Source organism: Glossina fuscipes, unplaced genomic scaffold (genome assembly GCF_014805625.2).
Source record: "Glossina fuscipes isolate IAEA_lab_2018 unplaced genomic scaffold, Yale_Gfus_2 0, whole genome shotgun sequence".
Taxonomy (NCBI): Eukaryota; Metazoa; Arthropoda; class Insecta; order Diptera; family Glossinidae; genus Glossina; species Glossina fuscipes.
This window is the reverse complement of record NW_023998414.1, coordinates 5223312-5249026: the sequence shown is the minus strand read 5'-3', so window position 1 is coordinate 5249026 and position 25715 is coordinate 5223312. Positions and strand designations below refer to the sequence as shown.

Sequence of the window (25715 nt, the reverse complement as noted above, 5' to 3'; positions counted from 1 at the left end):
TGGAACGCCGGTCTCCATAATAATATTTTTGATGGGTGTGGTTCGCAAAGCATATGCACTGCCACTAACCACTTGGTGATAATTTTATTTCAAAATATTTATATTCGATTCGCTTCGCTTTTGCTGTCATATATGATCAAACCATAGCCAAGTTTGCTTATAACGAGCATTTTACGAAGTTAAACAACGGCGTTTACGTGAAGAAGGTTTCTCTAAGCAATGTAGCGTATGAAGTTCACGTTAGTTTGATTGGCATTCTTTAACTGAAGGCAGAGTGGTTTCCAAAGGGTATTTGTTTAAAAACGTCGGCGCTAAAATCTGTTCTTTAAATATTTCGAAAAACTTCGGCCGGATCGGACACTACACACTCGAGCGGAGGGATATACTTAAAACGATTTGGAACTGGATGTTCATATTGAATTTCTGAAGCATCATTTTGAGTGCTGCAAACATTTTGACACAATGAATACAAATCGTATGCTTTGTTGATGGGTATTAAAAATGAATCATCTGTCGAAGGCGACCTTATGAAAACCTTTAATAAATTACTAAAATTAATTAGCCATTGTTGATATGCCTTTATAGAAAGATATGTTGTAGCGGAGAGCTAAACGATTTAATGACCCAAGCTATATCTCGAGTAGCAGTAATACGCTCGAATCATTTCGATATGCCACGCAATTCAATAAGCGATGTTTTTATAATTCTCTAGATTTTATTTTTTACTGCAAGAATAAATTATGCGTGTTATGTCCTCCCCACTAATGTTCACGACGTTCTCCTCCACTTCCTTCACGTTTCTACTGTTGATCGATTTGTTGTGATTATCTGAGTTCTAAGAAAAGTCCAAGTTTGAGTGTCTCATGTAACATTGAATTTTTAAAGCAAAGCGATTACTAAAGGAAAGCATTAAAAGTACATCTTTACAATCGCAGTTGACTTTAGATTAATTAAATTCATTTTTTGTTGTTTTTTAATTTTCAATTCGGGAGCACAATGTAATAACAGTAAAACTGTTCGAATGAATATCAAAAAGATTTTCTTTTAGAATTTCAAAATAGCAAGCCAGAAAAAACACTATGTTGGGCCACGGGCCCACAGCGCTTCGCTTAATACAATTTTTTAATAGAATGATTTTCCAAAATAAAGTTGTCCGAGTCGAATCATTTTGATGGGCGTTGATCCTTAGGCCAAAACACGACAGTATAGCGAATCATATGAAAACTTGCAACCGTCAAGTTGAACCTAAGAAAACAAGACGGAAATATGGACAGAAAAACTTATACGAATTCAGAAAATCATTCTGAATCAAAGGTGGGTCTATCTCAAGTTCTTCCTTAATATACCCTTGTATCGTCAAATAAAACAATGATAACTTTTTAAACGTTTTTTTCTTTGTTGTTTTTTGTTTTTCTTTTTATACAACTATAGTAAACTCACCGCCTCGCATTATCAAACAACCACCGACTGATGAACTTTTATTTAAAGTTGCTCAACAGAATAAGGAAAGCGATAAACCGTTCATTATTGAATGTGAGGCCGAAGGAAAACCTGATCCCACGTAAGTCTTATATGAAATAATTTTCTTATGTTTATCTCAAAAAAAAAAAAACCAATCTATCAACTGGATGTCACAGTTAACTATATCTTGGAAAATCTTGCCATTTGATCAAAAAAAAAAAAAAAATTCTTAGTGCAATTAACCGCGAAATTCGCGAAATTTTAAAGAGAGCACCCACAGAATTAATGTAAGAAGATGAACTGCAAAAGAAAAAAGTATTATAAGACATTGGTTAATTAACTAACCCCTTATAGGGGTGTTGGTTCAAAACGTGAACTAATTTGGTCCAAATTTACCAAAAATTAATTATCTTGTTAGAGTGTTTCACCATAGAGTACTGCAAATTTAACTTTGTTGCCATAAAAGCGCTTACATTTCATGGCAATGTTGATATAGATTGACGGTTTAAACCATACAGCCACGTGGTTCAAATTTGTTGTGACTAATTTTTATGATATATAAGTCGCTGTTATGGACACATTTTCATCGCAAAATATTAAAAATGATTTCTTTCTGCCAAGTAAAGACATACTCTCTAGGTAGGAATATTTGTATGCCTAAGCTGATCCAAATTTTTCGAATTAATTCTATATGCTGTCATTTTACTATTCAGCGACTTTTGCTGGGATGTTTTGAAAAAATTGCGAAATTTTTTCATACAATGACTTTTTCAAAATGAGGCCGTAATACGGAAATTCTGATCCGAATCATTTCTAGCTAACGTCTACTTTTGGACCAAAACAGCTTAATATGCCAAACGTTGTCAAAATAGCTTAAAATATGCGTCTTGTATGACAGACAAATTGACTGATTCAAGAAATGACTCTGAAATAATGCAGTAGCATGGTATAATTCGTCCAAGTTTATCATAATGTTCTTATCTTATTTCTTTTCTTATTAATTATTTTCATTAAATTCTTTCCTAGTGGCCTTGTTTGACTTAAGAAAATGAAAGAAATTTGTAATAGAATTTTATTCGCAGTAAATTTTAAATAGTTTTCTTTAACCCATTACCCTATAAATCCACTTACTTGCTCTTAAACGTTTTGCAATAAAAAAAAAAAAAAAAAAAAAAAAAAAAAACGAAGAAATTCTTATGCAAAAACTAAGGCAAATTTGCTTTTTAGTACAAAGGAATACAAAAACAAACAGCCAACGAACAGAAGCAGCAGCATAAAGCTAAAAACTTAATAGAAAATCTACATAAATTTAGGTTGAATTTACACAAACTGAAAATCCATTTCAATTTTATTTTTATGCGTGTATTATGTACACATAACAAAAATGCTTGTTTTTCTCTCTCTCTCTCTCTCTCTCTCTCTATTGAAAAAAAAAAAAATATAAATAAATAAAACTATTTTGCATTTCTTTGACTTTGTTTTATATTATATTTTATTTTTTAAAACGAAAAAGTAGTTTTTCATACCTACCACGAAAGTGTTGCTGATCGAGTAGATATACTAAAGTAATCTTTTACTTTATAACACATAGAAAGAGACGCCTCAAAAAAATTTCTACTGATCCGTATAAGATCATGAATCGATTTAGCTGTCTCTCGATCCAATCGCATTTTATTTTTCTCTTTTTATAATATGACCGATCACTTAAGGGATGCCCCGTATTCGCTTAACATGGCAACGATTACAAAGAACTGCAATGAGGGAAAGAGATAGAGAGTTGGTGACGGCTGCAAGTCTAGCGGGTGTTTGGCTATGCCTCTACCGACTGACCCACTTACTCGTGCAATCGCCAAAGCATCGGCACGATAGCAAATATTTGGTATATATAGGCTTGACTTCTGCAATACGGTAATTGCCAGACATGGTTTCGGTGCAATACGATACGAGTCAACCGTGTTTTACGAGGAACGCCAGCAAAATGACTAGGCGAACAATCGTGAGGAAAAGGAAACACCTGCTCAAATATTATTACCAATATCTTCTAATTTATCTTAGATGTTGAGGTAAAGTGTGGCAAAAATATTTGTTTAATTGATTTCGAGAAAGGATCCTTCATTCAAAGAGATATATATTAAGAACGATCCTTTTTAAAAGTTGAACAAGTAGTAAAGTTATATTCGGTCGGGGGCCTAATATCGCATACCCATCACTATGCTTTTCCCATTCTACTTTCCAAGTTCTCTCATCTCATACCTACATCGCTGGTGTTATTATGAAAAAAGCCATCGCATTGTCTATCATAACCTATTTTTTCGCAGATAATAATAATAATAATAATTGAGCCGATTGAGCGATTTGAAAGTGTTGCGCAAACATGTCAAAAAAAGGTGAAAAAAATAAAATTTAATCATTTGTAATTTTGTGTGGGCAGATATCTTCATTTTTGTAACGAGGAGAGTGCCAACACACAGACATACAGTCGGACGGACATGACTAAATCAAATCAGAAATTCACGCTGACCAAACATATATATATATATATATATATATACTTTATAGGTGCACATTACGAAAAACAAAACCACCTTACAGTGGTGGGTACAAAAAAAAAAAGAAAAAGAGAACAACAACTCAATGTATCAAAATAAATTATCCTTAACTGTTAAGCTTAGACATAGTGCAAATGTCCATCAAGAACTTTGACGAAACTCACGTAAACGATGGCTCAAATTGTTAAGCGATTGCTTGAGGTATATTCACCTTCCAAATGCTCCAAATTTTGTAGCTTCTCAGCCGTAAACTTGGGCTTTGATATAACCCAAAAAAACAAAAAAAAAGAAACCACACAACTGCGGCCGACTTTATAGAGGCACGATAAAGGTGTCCCAATTCTCTGATGAACAGACGCTGAGCCCCCACAACCATGCTGCCGCTTTGGCAACGTCTTTCAATGATTTCTAAACGTGCACGAATCGTAAGTCTCTGAAAGTACGCAAAAAAAAAAAAAAAAATCAATGGAACTGGAAGTTACAATTTTAAGAAATACCGCACTTGATGAAACGCCCTTTACAAAATCTGCTTCGCTCCTGATTGCCTGACAACATCACCTAAAAAGTATTGTTGGCTTGTCAGTAGCAAAGACTTTGAAAAAGTATCGAACTTGTTTTTTTTTAACCAAAATTGAAATTCTTCTATTATGCGCCGACTATAGGTAACTAGACGTCATGAGGCGAGCTCGATTTGACGAGCAATTAAACATCGTCGAAGTGACATATCAGACGATGCGTAATATTTTTGATTGCTCAATACGATCCACCAGGAGAAGAAGAAGCGAGAAGCAAGTACAATACTTGGTAATCCCTACTAGGGACAATGCGCCATTTTGAAATGGCAAAGCAACTCGACATTCACTTTTCGACCTCTTTTCAAACAAGGCGCGCAGTTTTAAAGGTTAAAGTTTCTCCGAAATGCAGTTTTAGATAAAGAATCGATCATTGTTCAAAAACCAAGTTTGATGGGAAGTGCGTGAAAAACCATATCCATGTATACATACTTGCTTCAGCTTAGGAGTATTCAAGATTCTCTTCAAGGTTAGCATAACGTGATATTCTTATTTCGTCAATTTATTTTTTTTCTTTGTCCTTTGCTTTGGTGCTTTTACTTTTTTTTTCTTTTTTTTTTTTTTTTAATAATTTTTCATTGCACTATATAAATACTTTTCTCCGTTTTTAATATTCTCATAAATATTTCTATAAAATAAAAGCCGTCAAGCCATAACCATCATCATCATCATCGTCATCATCATTATCATCATCATCATCATTATCATCATCGCCGTCGTCATATAAATTATTTCAATATATGTAATTTTCATTTTTCCTTTAGTCACGCACATCGTAAACATTCGTTTGTAATGAAATATATTTCCAAGAACAATCTCTGAATGAGATCATATTTTTGCAGATTTTTCATATCACGGAAAACTCGTGCATTACTATTTTATTTAAAAGCAATTTGTTTTTTCATCGTAGCGTTTAATTTTTCTCATGAAATATATTTCCTTTATGTATTTTCCGTTTCGTGTTTTTTTTTTTTCTTTTTTTTTTTTGCTTTTGTCTTTCTTCATTTTCTTTGCTTGCAGTAAATAAATGAGTTCTTCTCTTTTTTTTTTTTTTTTCTTTTTTCTTTTCTAAAGCAATTGTTTAAGCTTTATGGGTTTTATAAAAGGATTTTCAAGGATTTCTTTTTTGACATAATCTAATTAATTTTGGAGTTCTTTTATGACTGTTTCCTACTCCCCTCCCCCGCTACATCTCACTCCACCACTCCCACGATTTCGTGTATGGAATTTTCCTTTATAGTCATCAACAAGGATATCAATTTTGTGTGGATTAGTTTAGACAAACGTCTGAAGGTACGCATTAGAAGCTTTTTGAAATCTAGATAACCTATGTGATTTAACGCTGTGTGTTTAGGTCCGTCCATCCATCCATCTACTCAATCGCTCTTTGCCCCGCTTAGCCGCCTAAGACTCTTCAAGTTACGTTACTTACCACATCAAAAGTGATAATGATTTTAGTTGGACCTAAAAGTAGCATATACTTGGCATCTGCCATAAAGTAATAACTTGAAATAAATGGAAGAAAAATATATATTAATTATCCTTACAGTAAATGTAACGCTTCGTAATTTAATTTTTAAGACCAAACGATAAAAGCTCTTCACAAAATTAGCTTATAGCATTCGCGATGAGGATAAGGGTACTCGGATAAGCTTGTGCGGGTATATGCATTGTTTGAAAGGATCCACCTTTTTTTATATCAGTAGTTTTACAATAAATTCGTGAGGATGTACGCAATCGATGGAAAGACTCGTTTTAATTATCCCGATCGATTTAGAATCATTTCTAAAATCAATCTAAGCTTCTTCATCCGCCTACTTTTGTGTTTGAGAAGTTTTGGCGAAATTCGGCACTTGTCTTGGCCCAAGGATAAACGCTGTTGAAAATAATTCGTTCGTCGTGAGCAGGAAACTGTGTATACATTAGTAAATCTGTCTTTCGGATTTCGCCATTTTAAGCAAATGGAATGACACGTTATATGCTATATCCATGTTCTTCAGTGCAAAAATGCAAAATGGTGGGTATATTAATTTTACGAAAACGTTTGCAACTCCCAAAAGGAAGTTTCGCCAACTTCATAAATATGCACATTTTTGTACCGCATCATATTCTGGAACTCGGGTTCTGCTAGATATCGTCTTGAAATTTGAAAATTTCGTTTTCCAAAGCAGTCGGAGGACAAGCCTACAATAAGACGAAAGCTTCAATCACAGCCGAATATAATTATCTTACTTGTTTTCTTTTTGCAAATAATTGCAATGATTGAGGTAAGATTTAAAAGACGAAATGCTTTTATGCTGGCGGCGATCTTTACTGCAACTACGTTCTTTTTTTTTTCACATCAGCAATATTTCGTCCATGTGACATTAGGGTGTGCATGATTTGGCATTGCCCTCCACAATCATGATACCGATAAGAGCTGATTACATGAGAAGTAATTGTTGCAATTTATTAGAGCGTCTTAGATGTTTACATTATGCTTGTGTTAAAATTGATAGCTACGGTATCAAATACCGCTCCAGATTGACATGACTGGCACTAATGTAGTGCCAGGGTACTACTTACTCGGCTTATATTAGCAATACTCCAATTTGGAATAGAAACGAAGAGAGAGAGAGCGAGCGAGACAGAAAGAGAAAGAGAGAGGTTATTCAAAATAGATCTCTAGTAAGATTTTAGTCAACATTTATGTGGACATATATTGAAGAAACGTGAGAGAAAAGTGTTCCTTCTTTGTGAAGCGAATGCGATTCGCCCCGCTTTGAATGCTTTAGCTATAACCTCGTAGTTCACAAAACTATTTAAGTTCCAATTTAGAATACTGGAGCTAAAATACGAGTCCAAGGGCAGCATTAACAGTAACGTTAACAAATGTGATTGTCGTGAATTTTTTACAACTCTCTCTCTCTCTTTGTCTCTCTACTGTGCTGTAAACGGAATGACAAAATTAATATATATTCCATTACGGTGTTTATGAAAATGAACACAGATGCGACTGATATATCTGCATATATGTTTTATATATAAAGACCAAGAATGAGTATCTCAGACTTGGCCTTGCTTTCATTTTTCACTAATGCTTGCAAAATATATTAATATTTTCTTTACATGCAAACGTATATAATAAATATTCGTTTAAGTATCAGCTGTTACTCTTGTCTGCATTAGAAGATTATTGTCTCGTTTCTCAGTTGGCAAGACAAGCATTAATATTTCCTTGGAGTATAATGACTGTGCACTTTACGTACATAAGAAATTAAAATTCATGACGGTTAATGTTTAGTTCATGCCTTTTTAATAGCACTGGTACATATATACATATAAATTTTTTATATATGTCGAGAAGTCAACGTCAACGACGAAAATATAAGCTGACGTATCTTGTATTTGAAATTAAAGTAAAGCGATGATACACTGGCAAATATGGGAACAAAAATTGAAAATGGTTCAAAGTTTCTCTTCATTTTCGCTATTTCTAATGTCTGCAAACAGGTTAAGTGTAATAAATGGGATGACTATACTATTGCGCGTTAACTTGACGGGTATTAGTTGAAACTCGACTCGAAGGGAGGGGGAAGAGAATTACATTTTTGGAATCAGGATATGCACGATGCATGTTCAATTGTTTTCTTGTTTTGCAAACGAAATTCAGCATAAATTCTCAATTGATCACTACATGAAAGATCGTCTTTTCCATTGTCTTTTTTTGTTTTTTTGTTTTCAAAGAATGGAAACAATTTACCCAAGATTTTTACCTCAATTAACTAAGGAGTAGGTGAGTGAACATGCAACTTTTAATTTTACCGTTATTCATCTGAGATCTGGATCATTAACAAATTGATACATTCTTGCCCTCATCTTTTTTATGACTTACATGATCTTTGCACATCTGCCGTCGATGTTGGACGCTGGCTTTTTTCTTTGCTTATATCGAAAGAAAATTTGCATTTCTTTGCGTTTTTAGGCTGATTGTGTAACTTGTGGAACAATACGAATCGATATCATAATATTCGTGACTAGAAGGCTTTGTACCTCTAATAGAAGAGTTAAGGAGAACATAAAGCACATATGGCGTTCCGAGATTTTACGGAGGAGACGTCTTTCTCACAAGCCGCTCATTCCCACGAACATCTTACATAATATTTTGAACAGATTTGAGAGATCAAAGGGTTCTCCATAAGAATTAATTAAAAATCAAAATATATATATAGGACCACCACTGTCCACTGTACGTGCAGAATATGCCGGTGGTGGTGGATAAAAGTGGGGAGGGGAAGAGATAAGAAATGAGGCGGCAGTGTGGGAGGTGTGCTTCCGATCGACAAGTATAGCTTTGATGTGAGTCATATTCAATTCGAAATTGATAATAATATCATGAAAGTGTGCTCATCGATAGGTTCAAATTTTGACTCAGTGGTTTCGTAAATAATGCACATTTTCTCACATTCGCCTGGTGGACAGCTACCACGCCGAGTAGATAGGAGTCAACATTATCAAATAACAATGTTTGCCAACTCAATTTTCAATGCGCTTTGAATATTCTTCCTCGTAGCTATAGTAAGTTCGGGGGTCATCCACTAAGCTACAGCCACTCGCTATCTCTCTATTTTCCGACTTTTTTTTTTGACAGTCACCGCATTCTACACCTATAGTAAACATTCCCTGAATGCTTTGTCGTGCATAAAAAGAAAATGAACTTACGGGCGTGAACATTATATGTACTCGCAAAAAATGAATTTTTGTTGTATGTATAATGCCAAGCGATTTTCGAGTTTTCTCGATTTATTTCATTGCGTTTTTGTTTTTTAGAGATTTGATTTTTTACCTTAAAAAAGAAATGTATTAATAGATTGATTATACACTAATGTAGCAAAGTATTCTAGTGAATTATTATAACATATTGTATTGCTTTTTAAGGTTTAAAGGGTTCTATATAGATAAATATATTATATGTATATTATATGTATATATATATATGTATATATATATATATATATATACATGCGCATATGCGTGTATTGTATACGTGCAGCATAACGGAACTGATGAATCAAGCACGCCATATTCAAGTGTTCTGTAGAGATGATACGCAGAAAAGAAAGCAACAAAAATGCCATAACAAGTGGCATTTCGATAGACACATCAGACAGCGCAAACATGATAATCAAGGAAAGCCGGAGAAAAAAGAAAAAGCAAAATTTATTTAACAAATACACGAAGGGTATAACAAGCAGACAGAAGAAAAGAAAACCAATGTTTATTTATTGTGGGAACTATTAAAGATGGGTGCCTTGATTGCTTTTAATTTAATTTTCTATATCGAAAATTAAAGCATAGCCGCCTGCCACTGCCACTGCCACTGTTTTTCGACAAAGTGTTATAACTTTCTTCTTCTTCTTCTTATTTTATTTAAGGCAACATGAAGGGAAAACAAAAGCGAAATTTTAAACGGTTTAGAACGAATCTTATAAGGCCCATCAATTCCTTAATATCTTTACTTTTTCTTCGTTTCTTTTCTATCAAAAAACGTGAAATAGCTTTTTAAAAGCCGATTAAAACCGATTGAAGGCCTAACTTCTATGTATCAGATTTTCTCGACTAGTGAGTGAATGAATTTACCTCATTTTTGTTTCAGTTAATTTAATTTATTTAAAAAAAAAAACGAAAACCCGCTTGAGTAGTCGCCTGAGTAAGATTCGCAATTATCAAGTCAATGCAAGTTCAGAATGCAAGTGCAAGCGCGGTAGAGCTTACCGCACCGCATATACTTGGACGTAGCTATAGTATTTGCTCAGTCTGTAAAGGCTTTTTTTTTAACCATTACCGTCTTACACACGTAGGGGACATCTCCGGACTGATATATATATATATATATATATATATATAAATATAAATGCGCCTTTTCATGTTCAAATATTATTCTTCATACTATTTCCTCAAACATTGTATGCAGCAAAGGTTGTTTTTTGCAAAAACCAAAAATTATTTAGTTTTTTTCATGTTGTTAGAGTGCCTTCTCTCTTTAACTTTTGTCAATTGCAAAATATCAACGACAGGATAACAGACGAATGGAAAGAATTTTAAGCTGCTCGAGACTGCATACTGAATACAAATAGAAAGGATGACGGTGCATATTTCTGCTCATTAGCAAACCAATAAGATTAATATATCAAAGATTTTCGACGATTGGCAAAAATATTTTACTTGCTCATAACAAACACAAAATAACGGGGATGTAGTGAGTTTTGCCTACGCTAAGCGTTGACAATACGAAGAATACTTAACCAGATATTAAAATACTGTTCTCAATTAGTAGGACGGCTCAGGACGGCTTGACATAGACTCATCTTTTATTATACCTATCAATTCAGAATCTTTTTTGAATCGATCTAAGTTTATCTGTTCGTCTGTCCATGTACACTTGTATTCAATCTGCAGGTCGTAAATTTTGAAGTATTTTGATGAAATTTGATATATTGACGTGCTTTGGCCCAGGAACGAACGCTATTAATAGCGGTTCCGATCGGATCACTTTTTCGATCACTTCCCGTGTAACAGCTTATTTTAATAAATCGTTATAAGAAAAAGTATTGTAATTTTTAGAATTTCGCGTAAAAAAATCGCTTAATAATAGCATTACGGCATTCTTTCTTGGATCGGATAGGGCAATTTTGAAGACTTCTTGCTAACTGTTACTCCGGAAACAGAATCTTTATATGGCAAAAAAATCTAGAGTTCGATATTTCTTAATGAAAATTCGTTCATAATAATAATTTGTAATAATAATCAGCTTTACAGAAGTCGGACCATATAGGTACACTTTTTGGATGCCATCCCATTTATGGGTTCCAACGAAAAATAAAACTGAATAATGAATGAAAGTTAAGTCCATTGTAAATCAACCATGGGACCTTTGGATCACATAGATTCGTTTTTTTGACAGCACCGCACACGGAATCTCATGAAAGCAAATCCTTAATTTATGATTTGTTACGACGCAAATAACTGGATAATACTGATATCTTTGAGAAGTAAACAAAGTTCGCTAAGTTTAGACCAAGTTGATGTTTTGTATGTATCCTGCAATATGAGATCCTTGATGAAAATCATGCATTTACATAAAAATAATGTACAATTTTTGATGTATTATTAATTAAACAAAGTGGTGTAGTGTGTCCGGTGGTCGGTCTTGACTGAGTATAGCATTCATATCTGTTATTTTCTTTCTAATTTTGAATCCCTACATCAATCAGCCCAAGAACAAATGTTCCGAAAATGGTTCGGATCGAGCCAAGTTTCCGTCCCCCTCCCAAACAAACCATTACTTTAAAAAGTCGTTATATTTAATAACTGCTTTGAGGAATGCGTCTGACTCTAGTCATTTTACTTTTTTGAACATGCAGAAGACAATTTTCTCCAATTCATATAAATGTTCCATATTTTTTTTTTTTTTTGTTTAATCGAATTGCTTTTTACGACATTATCTTTATTTTATATCTTTTTCCTGCTTTTCACTAACGAAATGTATATTTACATATATATTTATATATATATATATATATTTCACCGCCAAATCCCTGCTGATAGTCTTTTGTTGCAGTATAGTTAACGTCAACAATCATTATTCAATGTCATTGTATTGATATAATGTTCCGTTGAGCATACATTGTTATGTACATGCATAACGCGGTATAAAATGTGCATGTTTACCGATAAAGAGAGAAAAAGTAATACAAAAAAAAAAAAGTTGACATTTCTCTTCAGTCATACTGCAGAGTTTCGTTGGGAAAATATTGCAGTAACATGTAATTTTCCAAAGCTTATAGCTTTGTATGGCTATAGCAGGCGGCGGCAGTTCATTAATTTACCATTTTCATAAGGAAATGTTTGCACACATCATGATAATGTGGCTTTTTGAAACTCGTTTTTTTATTTTTTCTTTCTCTTCCTTTCCTCGAATTCTTTCTACTTTCCTCCCATTCATTCGTATCATTGTTACCATAATTTTGCTGCCAATAATTACCGATAAACCAAACATTCAACTCAAACACTTTTTGACTTTTTAGTATTAGATTTGACTCGACTCGTATATCTTCTGCGATCGTTATTCTCTTATCATTTATGAATAATAACATTTATATCATTATATATGTGATTATGAAAAGAAATAACAAGTGACGGTAATAGCTAGCAATGGCAATTATATATTGTTACGGAAATCCCAAATCCAGTTAATTCCGACTAATTGATTTTCTTAAATAATAAATTCCCCAGAGGGGGAAAACCCAAGTGCACATTCGCGCCGTGTCATGCAGCTGCCGGCCGAGAAAAACGATTAGCGGAAAAGCATGCCATGAACTTAGGTAATAATAATATGCTTGTACAAATGTATATAAATAGACTATTAGCGGAAGGCAGAGTCAGTCGGACAAGAACATTTGAATTAAAAAAGATTGTTAGAGTTGAGAAGTCGAGAGTATTGCCAAAGTAAATAGTGAAATAGCCCTACACCTTAACCGAATTGATTGCAATTAAAAGAGTCTTGTAGTGAAAACGTGCAAGTGTATTTCTCTTGAAAAGAATATCCCCGATCTAGAGATGCGAACCGTATACGAGCGAAAAAGCGAATTTCGTAACAATATTATAGGAAAAGTTGTGTCCGTATGCGATAGATAGGGGAATGCAAGAAAAAAAGTATTCAGACATTGCATAAATAGTTAAAACAAAGTAATTTTTCACAATACATTCAAGAAGAGTTAAATTAGGTGGCGTAGAGCGACCGCATAAAAAAAGTGTTTCTTAAAAGAAAACCGAGAACTTTCCTTCCAATTAAAATAAATGATTAAATTAATCGTGAAAAGAATTTAACAAATCTTAATTTCTTATTCATCAGATATCCATTAGATCTCTCCCTTCATCACCCTCTCACTCTTTTTTCTTCTCTTTCACTCTGTATACATAGATGTACCGCGTAAAAGAGGTTACGCCAAACAAATCAATAGAAATGCATTGCACAAAAACTTGTGCAACTGTACTTCGATTATCAGTTGATATCTTACGGGATTACTACTTAAAGCATTGCTACGAGTAATTGACTGAGAGGTGTCTATATATGTGTGTGTGCATACATTTGTTTAAATAATAAGAGATAACATGTATATAAAGCAGCTTGTGGAAGCTTTTATTCTACTTTAATATGAAATATGTTAATAACTCAGTTAGATCCATCGATCGATCAAGCGATTGGATAATGTGATTGGAAATTTTTTCTTTAAACAAATTAGAGAATTCCACAGAGGAACTGTGAGAACAAATTTTATTTATCAATCTCTCTCGCGTTTATAGTAAATTGTCTGAAAAGTATTAAGCTTTTAATGTTTACATATTCACCACAACCATGATATCTATGACTATCGACAGCCACTAAAAAGGAAAATCATGATCAACTTCTCTTAAATGCTTGAGTAACATTTCAGTTGCTATACAAACTCATCTTCGCCGTTTTTTTTCTTTTTTGCGGCAAAAAAACACTTATTTGAAGAGAATGATAGCAAATATTTTATTTGAAGTATTTGTCTATCGGTGTCGATAAATTTTAGCCTATATCTCTGACACAAGATGAATGCTGTCACGTCTGATATATATACTCGATTGGCTGTCTAAGTTAGTATTCATTTTTGCAGTATACGTGTAAGAATCCAAGGTTTACCTTGGTAGACAATAACTAGTGCTAATCAGTCGGATGACTGTTTTTGCTTATGCTATTGCTTAGAATTGGTTTCGTTTGTTTCAAGCGATATAGGGAACATGATACTCGGCTAAACCTTTCAAACGGACGCGCCTTGGATACGCTACAGGTTAATTCTTATCATTCTGTTGATTGATTTGACCTTTTTATATATGCCTTGTAACGTGTTCTTTGGCCATCACACAACACGACATCAACAGCATTATCCTTGGAATTGAACATGAAAAGTCATGTCTATCGCACTTCCTAAAAATATGCTCACCTTGCAGTTGGATAACTTCCTTAAAGCTCCCCGTTCATAAACAATCAAATTTTATCTCCTGTAAATCGTAAATTACTTACGTGTGTTCCAACTAAGAAGATCACTAGCCGGATCAGATGATAATCTTGAATCGACTTTAGTCTTCTTCTATGCTTTCTGCTTTGCTTTCATTCCTTTAAAATATCTCATTAAGGACTTCATATATAATCTTATATGGATTCAAAAATTTTCTTAATCGTATAATTTATCTTGACATCAAATAGATTCGTCAGAGAGTATTGTCTGTGTATTTGACATATGATAAAAATTTTCACTTTTCAAAACGTAAAATCACTCTTTTATAAATAATTAGAAATTTTAGTGTAAAAAAAGAAAAATTTGATTTCAAATTTTAATATAAGCATTCATCCTTTATATTATATATATATATACAATTTATATATATGTCATACTTGAATGCTATTTACGGTAATAAAAAAGTAATTTTCCAAGGCAGTGAAGATGACTTTATACTATTTGAAAAGTTTTCGTCTGGGAATCATTGCTTGTCAGTTTTCACATTGACTAGTTTTCTTTTTACCAACATTGTTGTTATGCATCGTCATTCTCATCGTCATCGTCATCATTATCATCATCGCGAAAACATCATTTCCATAACAAAAGGTATAATTTTCAATTAAATAAAATGAATCTGCAACAAATGTGAAAATTTATTTTCAATCGATATGAAAACCAACGAACAAAGCAAACTAACAGTGGAAAATCGCAATTCAATGCTTTCATCTCTTTTCTTTTTTCCCCACTTCTTTTGTTTGTGTGTGTGTGTGTGTGTGTGTGTTTGTGTAATTTTTTTCATATTAAGAAATTGTGGCTGAAATTGTCATTGCAAAGAATGCATTAAAGTAAAAAGCTCCGCAAAAGCGAAACCAAAGAAGGAGTTTTTATATACAGCTTCGAACCTATTCTCGATTCTGGATTATTGACTTCAAACAGCAATGTCATTGTCCGTGGAGCAAGGCTTCTGGATTCATGTTTTTGCAAGATTTTTGCGCAATCCCTAGTAAACTTAATCATGAGTCTCGCAGAGAGCTTATTTTAAGCTTTAGCATGAGAGGAACGAGGTGAGATGGTTCCCCCTTTTTTTTACTTTCTATGAGCACGCTACTCATTGAAACTTCTTATTAAATAACTTCTTTTGTTTTCGCTAACATTAATGAAATCCCATCTTCGCGATATTCAATTATCTCAAACTCATTTTAAAGCTACTTGGCCAATAGAATGACGTAGTGGTCTCAGAAAATAACATAAGAGTGAATGTTAACCTTTCGCAGTCTGACCTGTTTTTACGTAAAACTTTTCTTAAAAAATGCATACAAGTATTTATGTTAAAGAAAGACGATAATCCGAAGTAAGGAAATTATTCAATCATTTCTATTTTGGAAATTTCGATATTAAAGACGGGGTCACGCTCTGATGAATCCATCATCGCTGACAAAGTCAACAAGATTCCTCAAAAGATTACGAAGAACAGGCATATTTCATCTTCTATAGCAACACTATGGGCGCTAGATCAAGTTAAACAAAAAGCGATTAAGAAGCATTTGCTTAAGACTAGGTAGCAAAAGAAGGTGTGAACTACTTCATAACAATAATGTGTGAAAAAGATAGTAATCCGAAATGTATGCAGTTGAGCACCCAACCTGACGTTCCAGCCTGATCAGTGATGCGCTTTCTTTCTGTGCTCGTCAAATGAGACGATCAAAGCGCGTAATTGAAATGGGACGTGGCGTTGATTAGAACGGAAATAGTCTGATTTTCCACAACAGATCCAAGTACATTTCTAATAAAACGAGAAAATTTGAAATCATTTCAATGAATCGATTGGATAACTTGGACCCCTAACTTCGCAAAACTAAGTTCAAAAGTAAATGAATAAGTCCAGTTTTTCATTCATAAATGGCAGAAGCTATACAGTGGCAGCGCAGTTACTGTGCATGAGTAGTCGAATAGGTGAAAATCGTGACTGATAAGCCAGTGTCCGCGGAATCAAATCTTAGATCGTCGGACTATACTTTCGTCATAGCTAAAGTTAGTGTGCAGCCACTAAGCTGCAGCCAACTGCCTACAGGCGAGATCTCCTAACTGATTAGTCAATTTAAAAAAAAAAAAACTACGACACACACTTATCGATTAAAATCGTACTTATTTGGCTTAGTTTAATTCATTTCAAATATAAGCGACAAAAAATATCTATAAAGTTTTCCGTTACCCCTAATATTTCCCACAAGGCTCAGTTTACGTATTTCTTTTTAAAGCCATTACCTTATGCAAATGTTAATTGTCTTTAGCAAGCACTGTGAAAGCGAATGACAAATGAGTTCATGCCGAGTCTATAGTTGTAACCTGCAACTCTGTAAGTCTCCATTAGAAGGGGTAAACAAAAATGCGAGTACATTATCAGCACTGTAAAATACATTTGTGTATATTTTAAAGGGATTGAAAATATTTTACCGGCAATTAAACACAACTAAAACACACATACATTTGATCTGTATAAGATGATTTATAGAAACAATTAATAATTTCTCCCTAACTGTTGATACTTGGGGAGATATAATGTGCGCCTGAATGTTATACACCGATCGACCAACTTAATACGCTGTTGTCTAAGAGAGAATAAAGGCAGACATAAAAAAAATGTAGAGATGTAAAAGTTTAGTTAACGTAAAATGCATTAACTTGCGCAAAGAAGATAAAAGACAAGACCCGGTAAGCAATGTAAAAAGTATGTACAAAAAAAAAAAAATAAATAAATAAATAAAGAAAAAAAAAAGCGGAAAGGGGGAAAAGAAAAGAAGAGGATTAATAATGAGAATTTCAAATCATATAAAATTGTTACAGATTCAGAAAAAATACAACTCAATGCTGTTCGTGTAATTGTAACGATGCCGACGCAAGTACATTATGACTAAAGATTGCATAAGAGGGACTGAAATGTTTTGTAACACCGTTTTATGCTCTTACCTAAACTATATATACCCGTACATACACACATATATATATATATATATATATATATATATATATATATATATATATATGCATGTATAAATACAGACTCCCAAGTGCATTGTACTTTGTTAACAGTGTTTTAGTAATGTTTTGAAATTACAATTGTTGTCATTGCGCACTGCTTGAACAAGCATATAAATGACAGCACCTACAAACATGTAATCTTCCAGCGCAGCAACAACAATAACGACCGCAATCATTTTAGTGACTATTTCACATTGCTTTGCACTGAAAATTGTCAACTTTGTACTTGAAAGCGTTAGTTAAATACGCATCAAAATAAGAAGAAAAGAAAGAAAAAATTTCATTTTAATAAACTTTTAAAGTACGGAAAACTAAAATTTATATAAAGTTTATATAAAACGCGATCGATGAAAATGTACTGACATTAAACAAGCATCAGGTTTTCTCCGCATTCATTGTACACATACATGATATCTATATATGACTATCACTCGGGGTATACATGTGTATTACGGTGTTGGTAGGAATGAAATGTGGAGAGAGAAAGAAGAGGAACATGAGGAGTAATAGTCCCCTCGGATGTGCATACCTCGTCGGTGAATGTTATGTCACTAGCTGCCATCACACATCAGTCTTAGCTAAAGTATGGTTTATCGTATTGACGCTTGAACCCGGACATACCGGCTTGATATAGTCGCCATTCTTAACTAAGTGGCTATGCGAGGGCCGTATATGCCAAAAAAAAATGTTTTTTTTTTTTTTTTTTTGATTTTTGCCTATGAAAAAGCAAATATTTTTATATTCTACATCGCTTGTGGTAAGGGTACATCGAGTTTCTCTGGATATATTCAAAGTCATTACGAACTCTTTACTTTCTTGGAACTTTACTGTTAGTCTATTTCTTCAAATAAATCAAAAGATCCGAATATCTCTAGCATGTGATTTCCACAAGGTGCGGCAGTATTCAATATAATTGTCAAATTGATTAACTGGTTTTGATTCTAAATCCGATCAATAAAAAATAAAGCAAAGTGGTACAATTAAAGTAATTGTTACAATGTAAAGATCTCTTTACGCCGAAATTATTCTGCTCCCTTTATGGAAAGTAATTTCTAAGGGTCAGGTTGCTTGTTTCATTATTAAAAGCAGCTTAGAAGACTCATAAGACACTGTTAAGAGGTACTACAAGGAATTATTATTAGAAAACCTACCTGGAAATCTACCACCGATTGCTTCACCTCGCTGCTTTTGTAGTGCGTTACGTCATGTCAAGTAATTGTATATAAATTTGAATTTACATACTTCCCAAGCTTGCAATGCACACAACATAAACGCATTTCTGTTAAAGAAGTGAATAAATAAATAAATAAATAAGTTTTGTTTTCTCGTTCAACTCATAATGAAGTTTCCAAAAATTGAAAACTTCACATATAATCGCACCTGGCCCAACCAAATGATCTCAGTCCTAAAGTATTCGACTTTTTATTTTATTTTATTTTTTCACATAATTTTAATTAAAATGCTGTTTAGATAGAAAAAAAATTCATCATTTCAATGCATTATATACTCATTTTATCATTCCGTTTGCAACCGATACAATTGCACATTAATTAATACCTTATGTTTATAAGACTTGTGTTAATGAAATTTGTTTTTGATATCGATTTTGTCATATGCGTGTGTGTCTGTTATATTAGATATCTTTCTGAAATCGGAAACTGGGAGCTTGTTGATAAATTTCCACAGATTGAAACGTTTAATCTACTGTAGGAAAGACACCTTCTAGTCGACGCATTAATGATGATTTCATCAAAAACTTATCGATAAGGTTCTCTTTTATTAAGTCGCTTTCGACGATGGGTATCCAAATTTCGCCTTATGGTGAATATGGCCTTCTTACTGGTTTTCTATATAAAGTTATTTCATTTTTATTATGACTATTTTTATTTTGTTTTTGCTTTTTGCTTTTTTTTTTTTTGCATTTTGTTCAAGTCTGTCCAAATGCCAACGTCAAAAACCATAAAAATACACAATTAAATGAAGGAGAAAAAAAAAGTAACAACAACAACAACGCAAATTATGTCATTTTATACCGCCGTTCACGTTTGATTAAATAAACAACTGAATTTTCATTTCAGTTGTCATACGATGATTATAAGTGATGTGATTACCGCAACATAATCTCCTATATGCACACCGTACATACTTCATTAGTATTCACTTAGTTTAGTAAAAAAAAAAAATAAATAAATAAATAAATAAATAAAACAAATAGAAACACTATAGTTTGGCAGGGGATCCACCTTTAAATACCCTACACCACTCTACGACTTTCCAAAATAATACTCCGATCTAGGTCAAAACATGTCAGTACACGAAAGTTCATTAAAATGTCTCAAAAAATAGAGGATAGACAGGCGGACAGACAAACTTAAATCAGCATAAGAAAAAGTGGATGTATCTCATACAACCTTAATGCGCCCTTGTACTACATGCGCAATACAGTATGCAATGTTCGATTTACTTTTCGACAAACCCTGCGTACTCTTCACTTGTGACCAGCAAATGAAAAGGCCAATAGGGTATTTGTCAGGAGTGGCACCCGAATCATTTAGTACCGGCTTACAAATTATAAAATAAATTTCCTGGATTTATCCATTCAAGCTGTAAGTCAGTAAGTAAGCAAAAAAAAAAAATTATTCGTATGAAAATAACTTCGCTTGAAAAACTATGGAAATCACTATGGAGATCATTAAATAAAACAAACTCGATTACACATTGCCTATAAAGTATTGGGGAAGAACAGCTTTCTCTCTCTCTCTCTTTTTATTCATCTCTAATATGTATATAACCGTTCCAACAGTGCGTATGCGCATCATATTAAAATTTAATGATACTATTTAGGTAAAATTGCATGATCTAAAGGTGATCTTCATGTGTTTCGCTTTAAAAACATTAAGCTTCTTAAGCATTCGAATGTCAGACGACGCTTGGCCCACAGTTATCGTAATTAAATAAAAATCAAATTTAAATTCTATTTAAAATTTTCATCTAACACATGTAATATCTTGAGGATTTATGTTAGAAAAAAGTAAAAAATTCGCAATTTAATAAGTGTAGGCTGGGCCAGGAATCAATTTAGATGATTTTCGGACTTAATCTGACAAGAATGATAAAAGACCAGTTTGAGAAAAGCTTTGAAGATACCCATAAACATGTTCTCATAGGACCGACAATTAGGCTTACATACGTACGCATAAAATTGAATTCAATATTTACTTAGTGTGGGTTCATCAAAGCAAAGCAAATTGCTACAGTTCGGAAATAGTTGGACGATCTAAGGCCCTCTGAGGCTGCCGGGTTGATATTGCAAACGTTTTGATAAATACATGTTACCGCCATAAATAATTGATAATTTGCATTTAAACTCGTAAACTGTCATTGGTAACGAAGCAAATCAATCATGGTAGTAAGCCGATGTAAGCTCAGCATATCTACATATACTTATATTTATTCACTTATTTGCCAATAATTTCTTATTTTAAAATAATTTGAAAGTTGTAACAAACTAAACTTAATAGTGTGTACATAAGTAATATATGGAATGAAGAAAAAAAAAAAAAAATTATGCCAATCAATCATTGCAAGTATTCCAAAAAGAAAAAATATCTAAATCGTTATATATGATCAAGTGGCAGACAATTCGCTGCCAAGATGAAGCGAGAACTTACTCTTTAAGTTACGAGGTATGTTCAAAAGAAGAGGTGACTTTTTATATACTCATCAATATCTCTTTTGTCCCATTCAATGTGTTCGCCATGAAATTTGAAAAGTCATTTTGCTTTTTTTTTTTTAATTTTTTTCGAACACACCTCGTATAATCTTAAACTGAAACCGATCAAAGACTTCGCTAAACAAATGCTAGACATCGTAGCTTAGAAAAAATTTTTACTGCACTCGTGCAACGAACGTACATTTTTTTACCTTACGTTCTGTAACATGTACACTGTATACTAACAATGCAAGCTGCAATGCATCAGGAGAAACTTATAAATCAAAGACCTCGCTATAGTCGGCATTAGACTTTAGTATGAAAATTCTCTCAGTGTCAGAGAGATCAGAAATTACGTATTAGAAAATAAGTCTTGTCATTGCCTTGCCTTTCTCTGAAGGCTGTAAGCTCCGATTTGTCGACTACAATTTTTGCTACGATGGTTTGCCATTCTAAACATTTGCAAAAAAAAAAGTCCCCGAGTTCACTAAGGCAATCATAGGTTGTAAAATAACGGTCACAATGTAATGAAACTTTGACCCATTTCCCGTTCGAAAATTGGTACCATCTAAAAATCATATGGATTTGCCAATCATCATCCTACGAACTTATTGAGCGTTGTGTTATATATTTATTGATATACATATTGCATACACGTGTGGGGAGAAAAATGGGTATATTTTAGATTGATGAGGATACAAAAACCCTAAATTTCATTGGATATTGCTTTAGCCGACTTGAAGGGATCTCATTTTGTTAAAATTATCATGCGATTCGCGGAAGCAGGAGAAATATTCTCAATTGCTCTGCGTTTCTCATGATTTTTTGTTGGGCTTTTAAGTGTCATCATGATGACCGATCTAATCATGCGGCAATAAATTTTTATACTCCTTTTCGACCTATCCGGTATTATTATAAAAATTAATTAATATTGCATTCCCTTCTCAACAAATATTATATATGTTTCGCCGTGCGCTACTAAGGCAAAAAAAGAAAAAAGTTTTCAACCTCTTACTGCAACAACTAGTTCATGTAGGATTTTCAGAATTAACTTTCAACGGTGTTGCCACCTGTAAAAACGTTGCGTGGGAAAATACGGTTTACAATTTTCTGTGGCAACGAACTGAAAAATATATCTCACACCTATCGTTCTTTCCACATCCACTTATATGCACAATATATGCTAAGAAATAATCCCTTACTTTAAAACTTAAAAAAATATATATATATTTGTGTATGTATCTCTTAATATTTCAAGGAATTCATTAGGTCCCTATTTTTGTATATTGCACACGAAATGCGAAAATTAGTTTACCCATGATGTTCCTCGTGTGATGATGATGATGATGATGAATATGAACGTGTGTTCTCAAATAGATTAAAATTAACTCTATTCCCATTGCTGCTGATGAATGCATTCATACGTGAAAATATAATAGTATTTTAATGTATATGTGTGCAAGTATATGTTTACAATAATTGAATTTATTACCTTTAAAAACGATGATTGTTATTTATGTGTTTGGCATTCATTTGTCTGGAGGTTTCACTTTATTTATTTCCCCGCGCTCCCTCTTACCCTATCTCAATTACTCGCTCTCTTTCTCTCTCTCTCTCTCCCTCACTCTGTCTTTCTCCTTTCCATCATCGGACAGTGGCACATTTTTCGCATTTATCATCGTGTCTGTAATTTATTGATGATTAATTGTTATTTGTTGTAGGCTTAAGTGCAACATGTTTTTCTTTATTGCTTTTGTTTATTGAAAAATTTCTTAAACATCAATGATTTCGCCTTTTATTTTTTATTTACATTTACGAGTATTGTAACACACTTTGTTGCTTTATGATTGAGTGCAAAATTTTTTAATTTTTATTTTAAAAAAAAAAATAAATAAATAATAATAATTATTGTTTTTATTTTTGTTTTAAATGTGTCATACATGCATAAATTTTATTACGTACTTTCACTTATGGTTTAAAAAAAAAAAAAAAAAAAAAAAAAATTATTGACATTTATTTGATTTATATATAATGACAAGTGCACAATAATTGCAGCGCATCAGAGTTCAACGTATGGGCTTTAATAGTGCAGTGAACCATAGTAAGAGCAGACTAGAGTAAAATATCACGACATTTTTGTTTCATATCGAATAGCAAGTAAAATGGAAGTATGCTAAATTTATCCACAAATAAGCTTCGTATGTCAACAAGATATGCATATATACATATATACATATACATACAGAAGCATACATAAAGCATGCTTGGTTCCTATTACAGCGAGGGCTCAGTCGGTAAAGTCATAACACTTACTGATCAGGAATACTCCCACTAGGGCGCGATCATTCCCTATCCCGTGTTTCTTTCCTCGCTTCTCTCTAACTGCCACCGTCTTACACATATGGGAGACCTCATCCATTATTAAAAAAAAAAAAAATAGAAAAGAAAAGAAAAGAGCTTGATCCACCTTAACTTCTTCTTTAACCCATGTTTTTCTAAAGTGTGGATAGAAAGCCCTCCTTATGTGTCATAGGCACTTTTTTTCTATGAGCCCCAAATCTCTTTCACTGATAAAAGGAATACAGCATAGAGCGAAAACAGAAGCTTCCAACTTATGACAAATATCGCTTGGAACGGTGTTGAAAATATTAACAAGGATTATGAAAACTTAATATTTTGACATGGTTAGCCTACAAACACAGCCATGGTGAATGGGCAGAAACCCTTGCATAGTTCCTAGGGCATATAAAAAATGATTCAAAACGCTGTCTCAGCTATTTTTAACAAAATATTTTCTGAATTCGAATGTCGGTATTATCCACAAGTGAATATAACTTTTCTACTTGCTTTCTATTCAAAATCTATTTATCGCAAATTCTTTTTTAAACGAAACATGAGATCATCGCAAAAAATAATTGAGTAACGTAACGAATGAATGCCTGCAGGAATGTTGACAAGTTTTTTTTGCCAATCTGTTAGTAAAATTAAATGTTTATATATAAAAATCTATACGATAAATAATTATATAAATATATATATATATATATATATATATATACGGTACTTTTGGATTGACTTTAGTGGTACAAGACAAGAAGTCCTGCTCGGCCAAGTCATCACTTATTAGCTAGAATTAACTGGAAGAAGTAAAGTAGAGTCTAGCGAAGGCGGCGTGAAATGCTCTTAATGTTTCCTCGGCAAGCTTTCATATCTGGAAACGAACACGATCATCATCGTATTGCGAATATACGATATCATGGGTTTTCGCATATTGCGCCCGTCTTTCGATTACTGTTATCATCTCCCCTTTTGCCGCTTCTTTCTCCTCTGAGCGACTGGTTGTTGAGCACGTGTTGCGCTTCTATACCAACAGCCACAATAGCTTAAAAACGGTTGTATAGTTTCAAAAAGAAAAAATCAATGCCAAATATACACACGTTCACGTTCATTACTTTTACACTAAACTTTTACCCTGTCCCGGTAAATGTTTGATTCGAATTTTCATTTGATATATAATTTTTAAGAGTATTTTGGAATTTCTTTTTTTTTTCTTTTTTATCTCAATTTGGTTGTCTGAGAATTCCAATGAGACAAAACGTTTTGAATATTGCTTATGCTCGATATGTTTTAAGTGAAATGTATTACAACCTCTTTTTCACTTGCTTTAATAAATAACGTATAGCCATGTGTCTCCTCCATACTTCATCATCATTACGCTGATCTTTAAATTCAGCGCCATTGCTGTGAAGCAAGTTTTTTTTTTTTTTTAAGCACAAGTGTGAATGTTTAGACGTTTCATACAAATTAGAAATAAACAGATGACGACCTTCTGTATAAAAATAATTTGCTTCTATGACAGGCCTACATGCATACAGCCACGGCAGCATAAATAGTACATACATCATGAATTTTTCTTCTTTCATTTATATTTTTCGGTTTTTTTTTTTTTTTTTGGTTTCTTTTAAGTGTACTTTACATTGTATTTTGAAGCAAAAGTACTTTTTTTTTATCTTCGGTCAGTAATTCTTAAATCTATCACGCAGATGTTGTCCGTAGCAAAAAAAAGAGGAGAAGAAGAAGAAGAGTCATATTATTTTTAGAAAGCACAAATTCTCAAACGACTTCATAGTCGTTTGGATTATTCATTTATGAGTGACGGTGGTTCTAGTGATGCTACTTTTTTTTATTATTGAAACAAGGGTTAAACTCGAATTTCGTGTGTATCGATTAATCATTGTTTTTCTTTTTTTTTGATTGGGGAATAAATACCGTTCAAACGCCGCAATGGCTTGAAAAGTGTTACAGAAATTCTTCT

General features: G+C 33.1%; 1 protein-coding gene across 4 annotated transcripts in view; it reads left to right on the top strand.

The window, feature by feature from the left end:
• LOC119645258 (neuroglian) overlaps positions 1 to 25715 on the top strand; it is a 138382-nt gene that overhangs the window by 56206 nt on the left and 56461 nt on the right. For all 4 annotated transcript variants that reach the window (XM_038045380.1, XM_038045372.1, XM_038045388.1 and 1 more), the window contains one exon: positions 1432 to 1561. In XM_038045380.1, coding sequence (XP_037901308.1) covers positions 1432 to 1561 — 130 coding nt within the window. The remainder of the gene's footprint in view (positions 1 to 1431; positions 1562 to 25715) is intronic.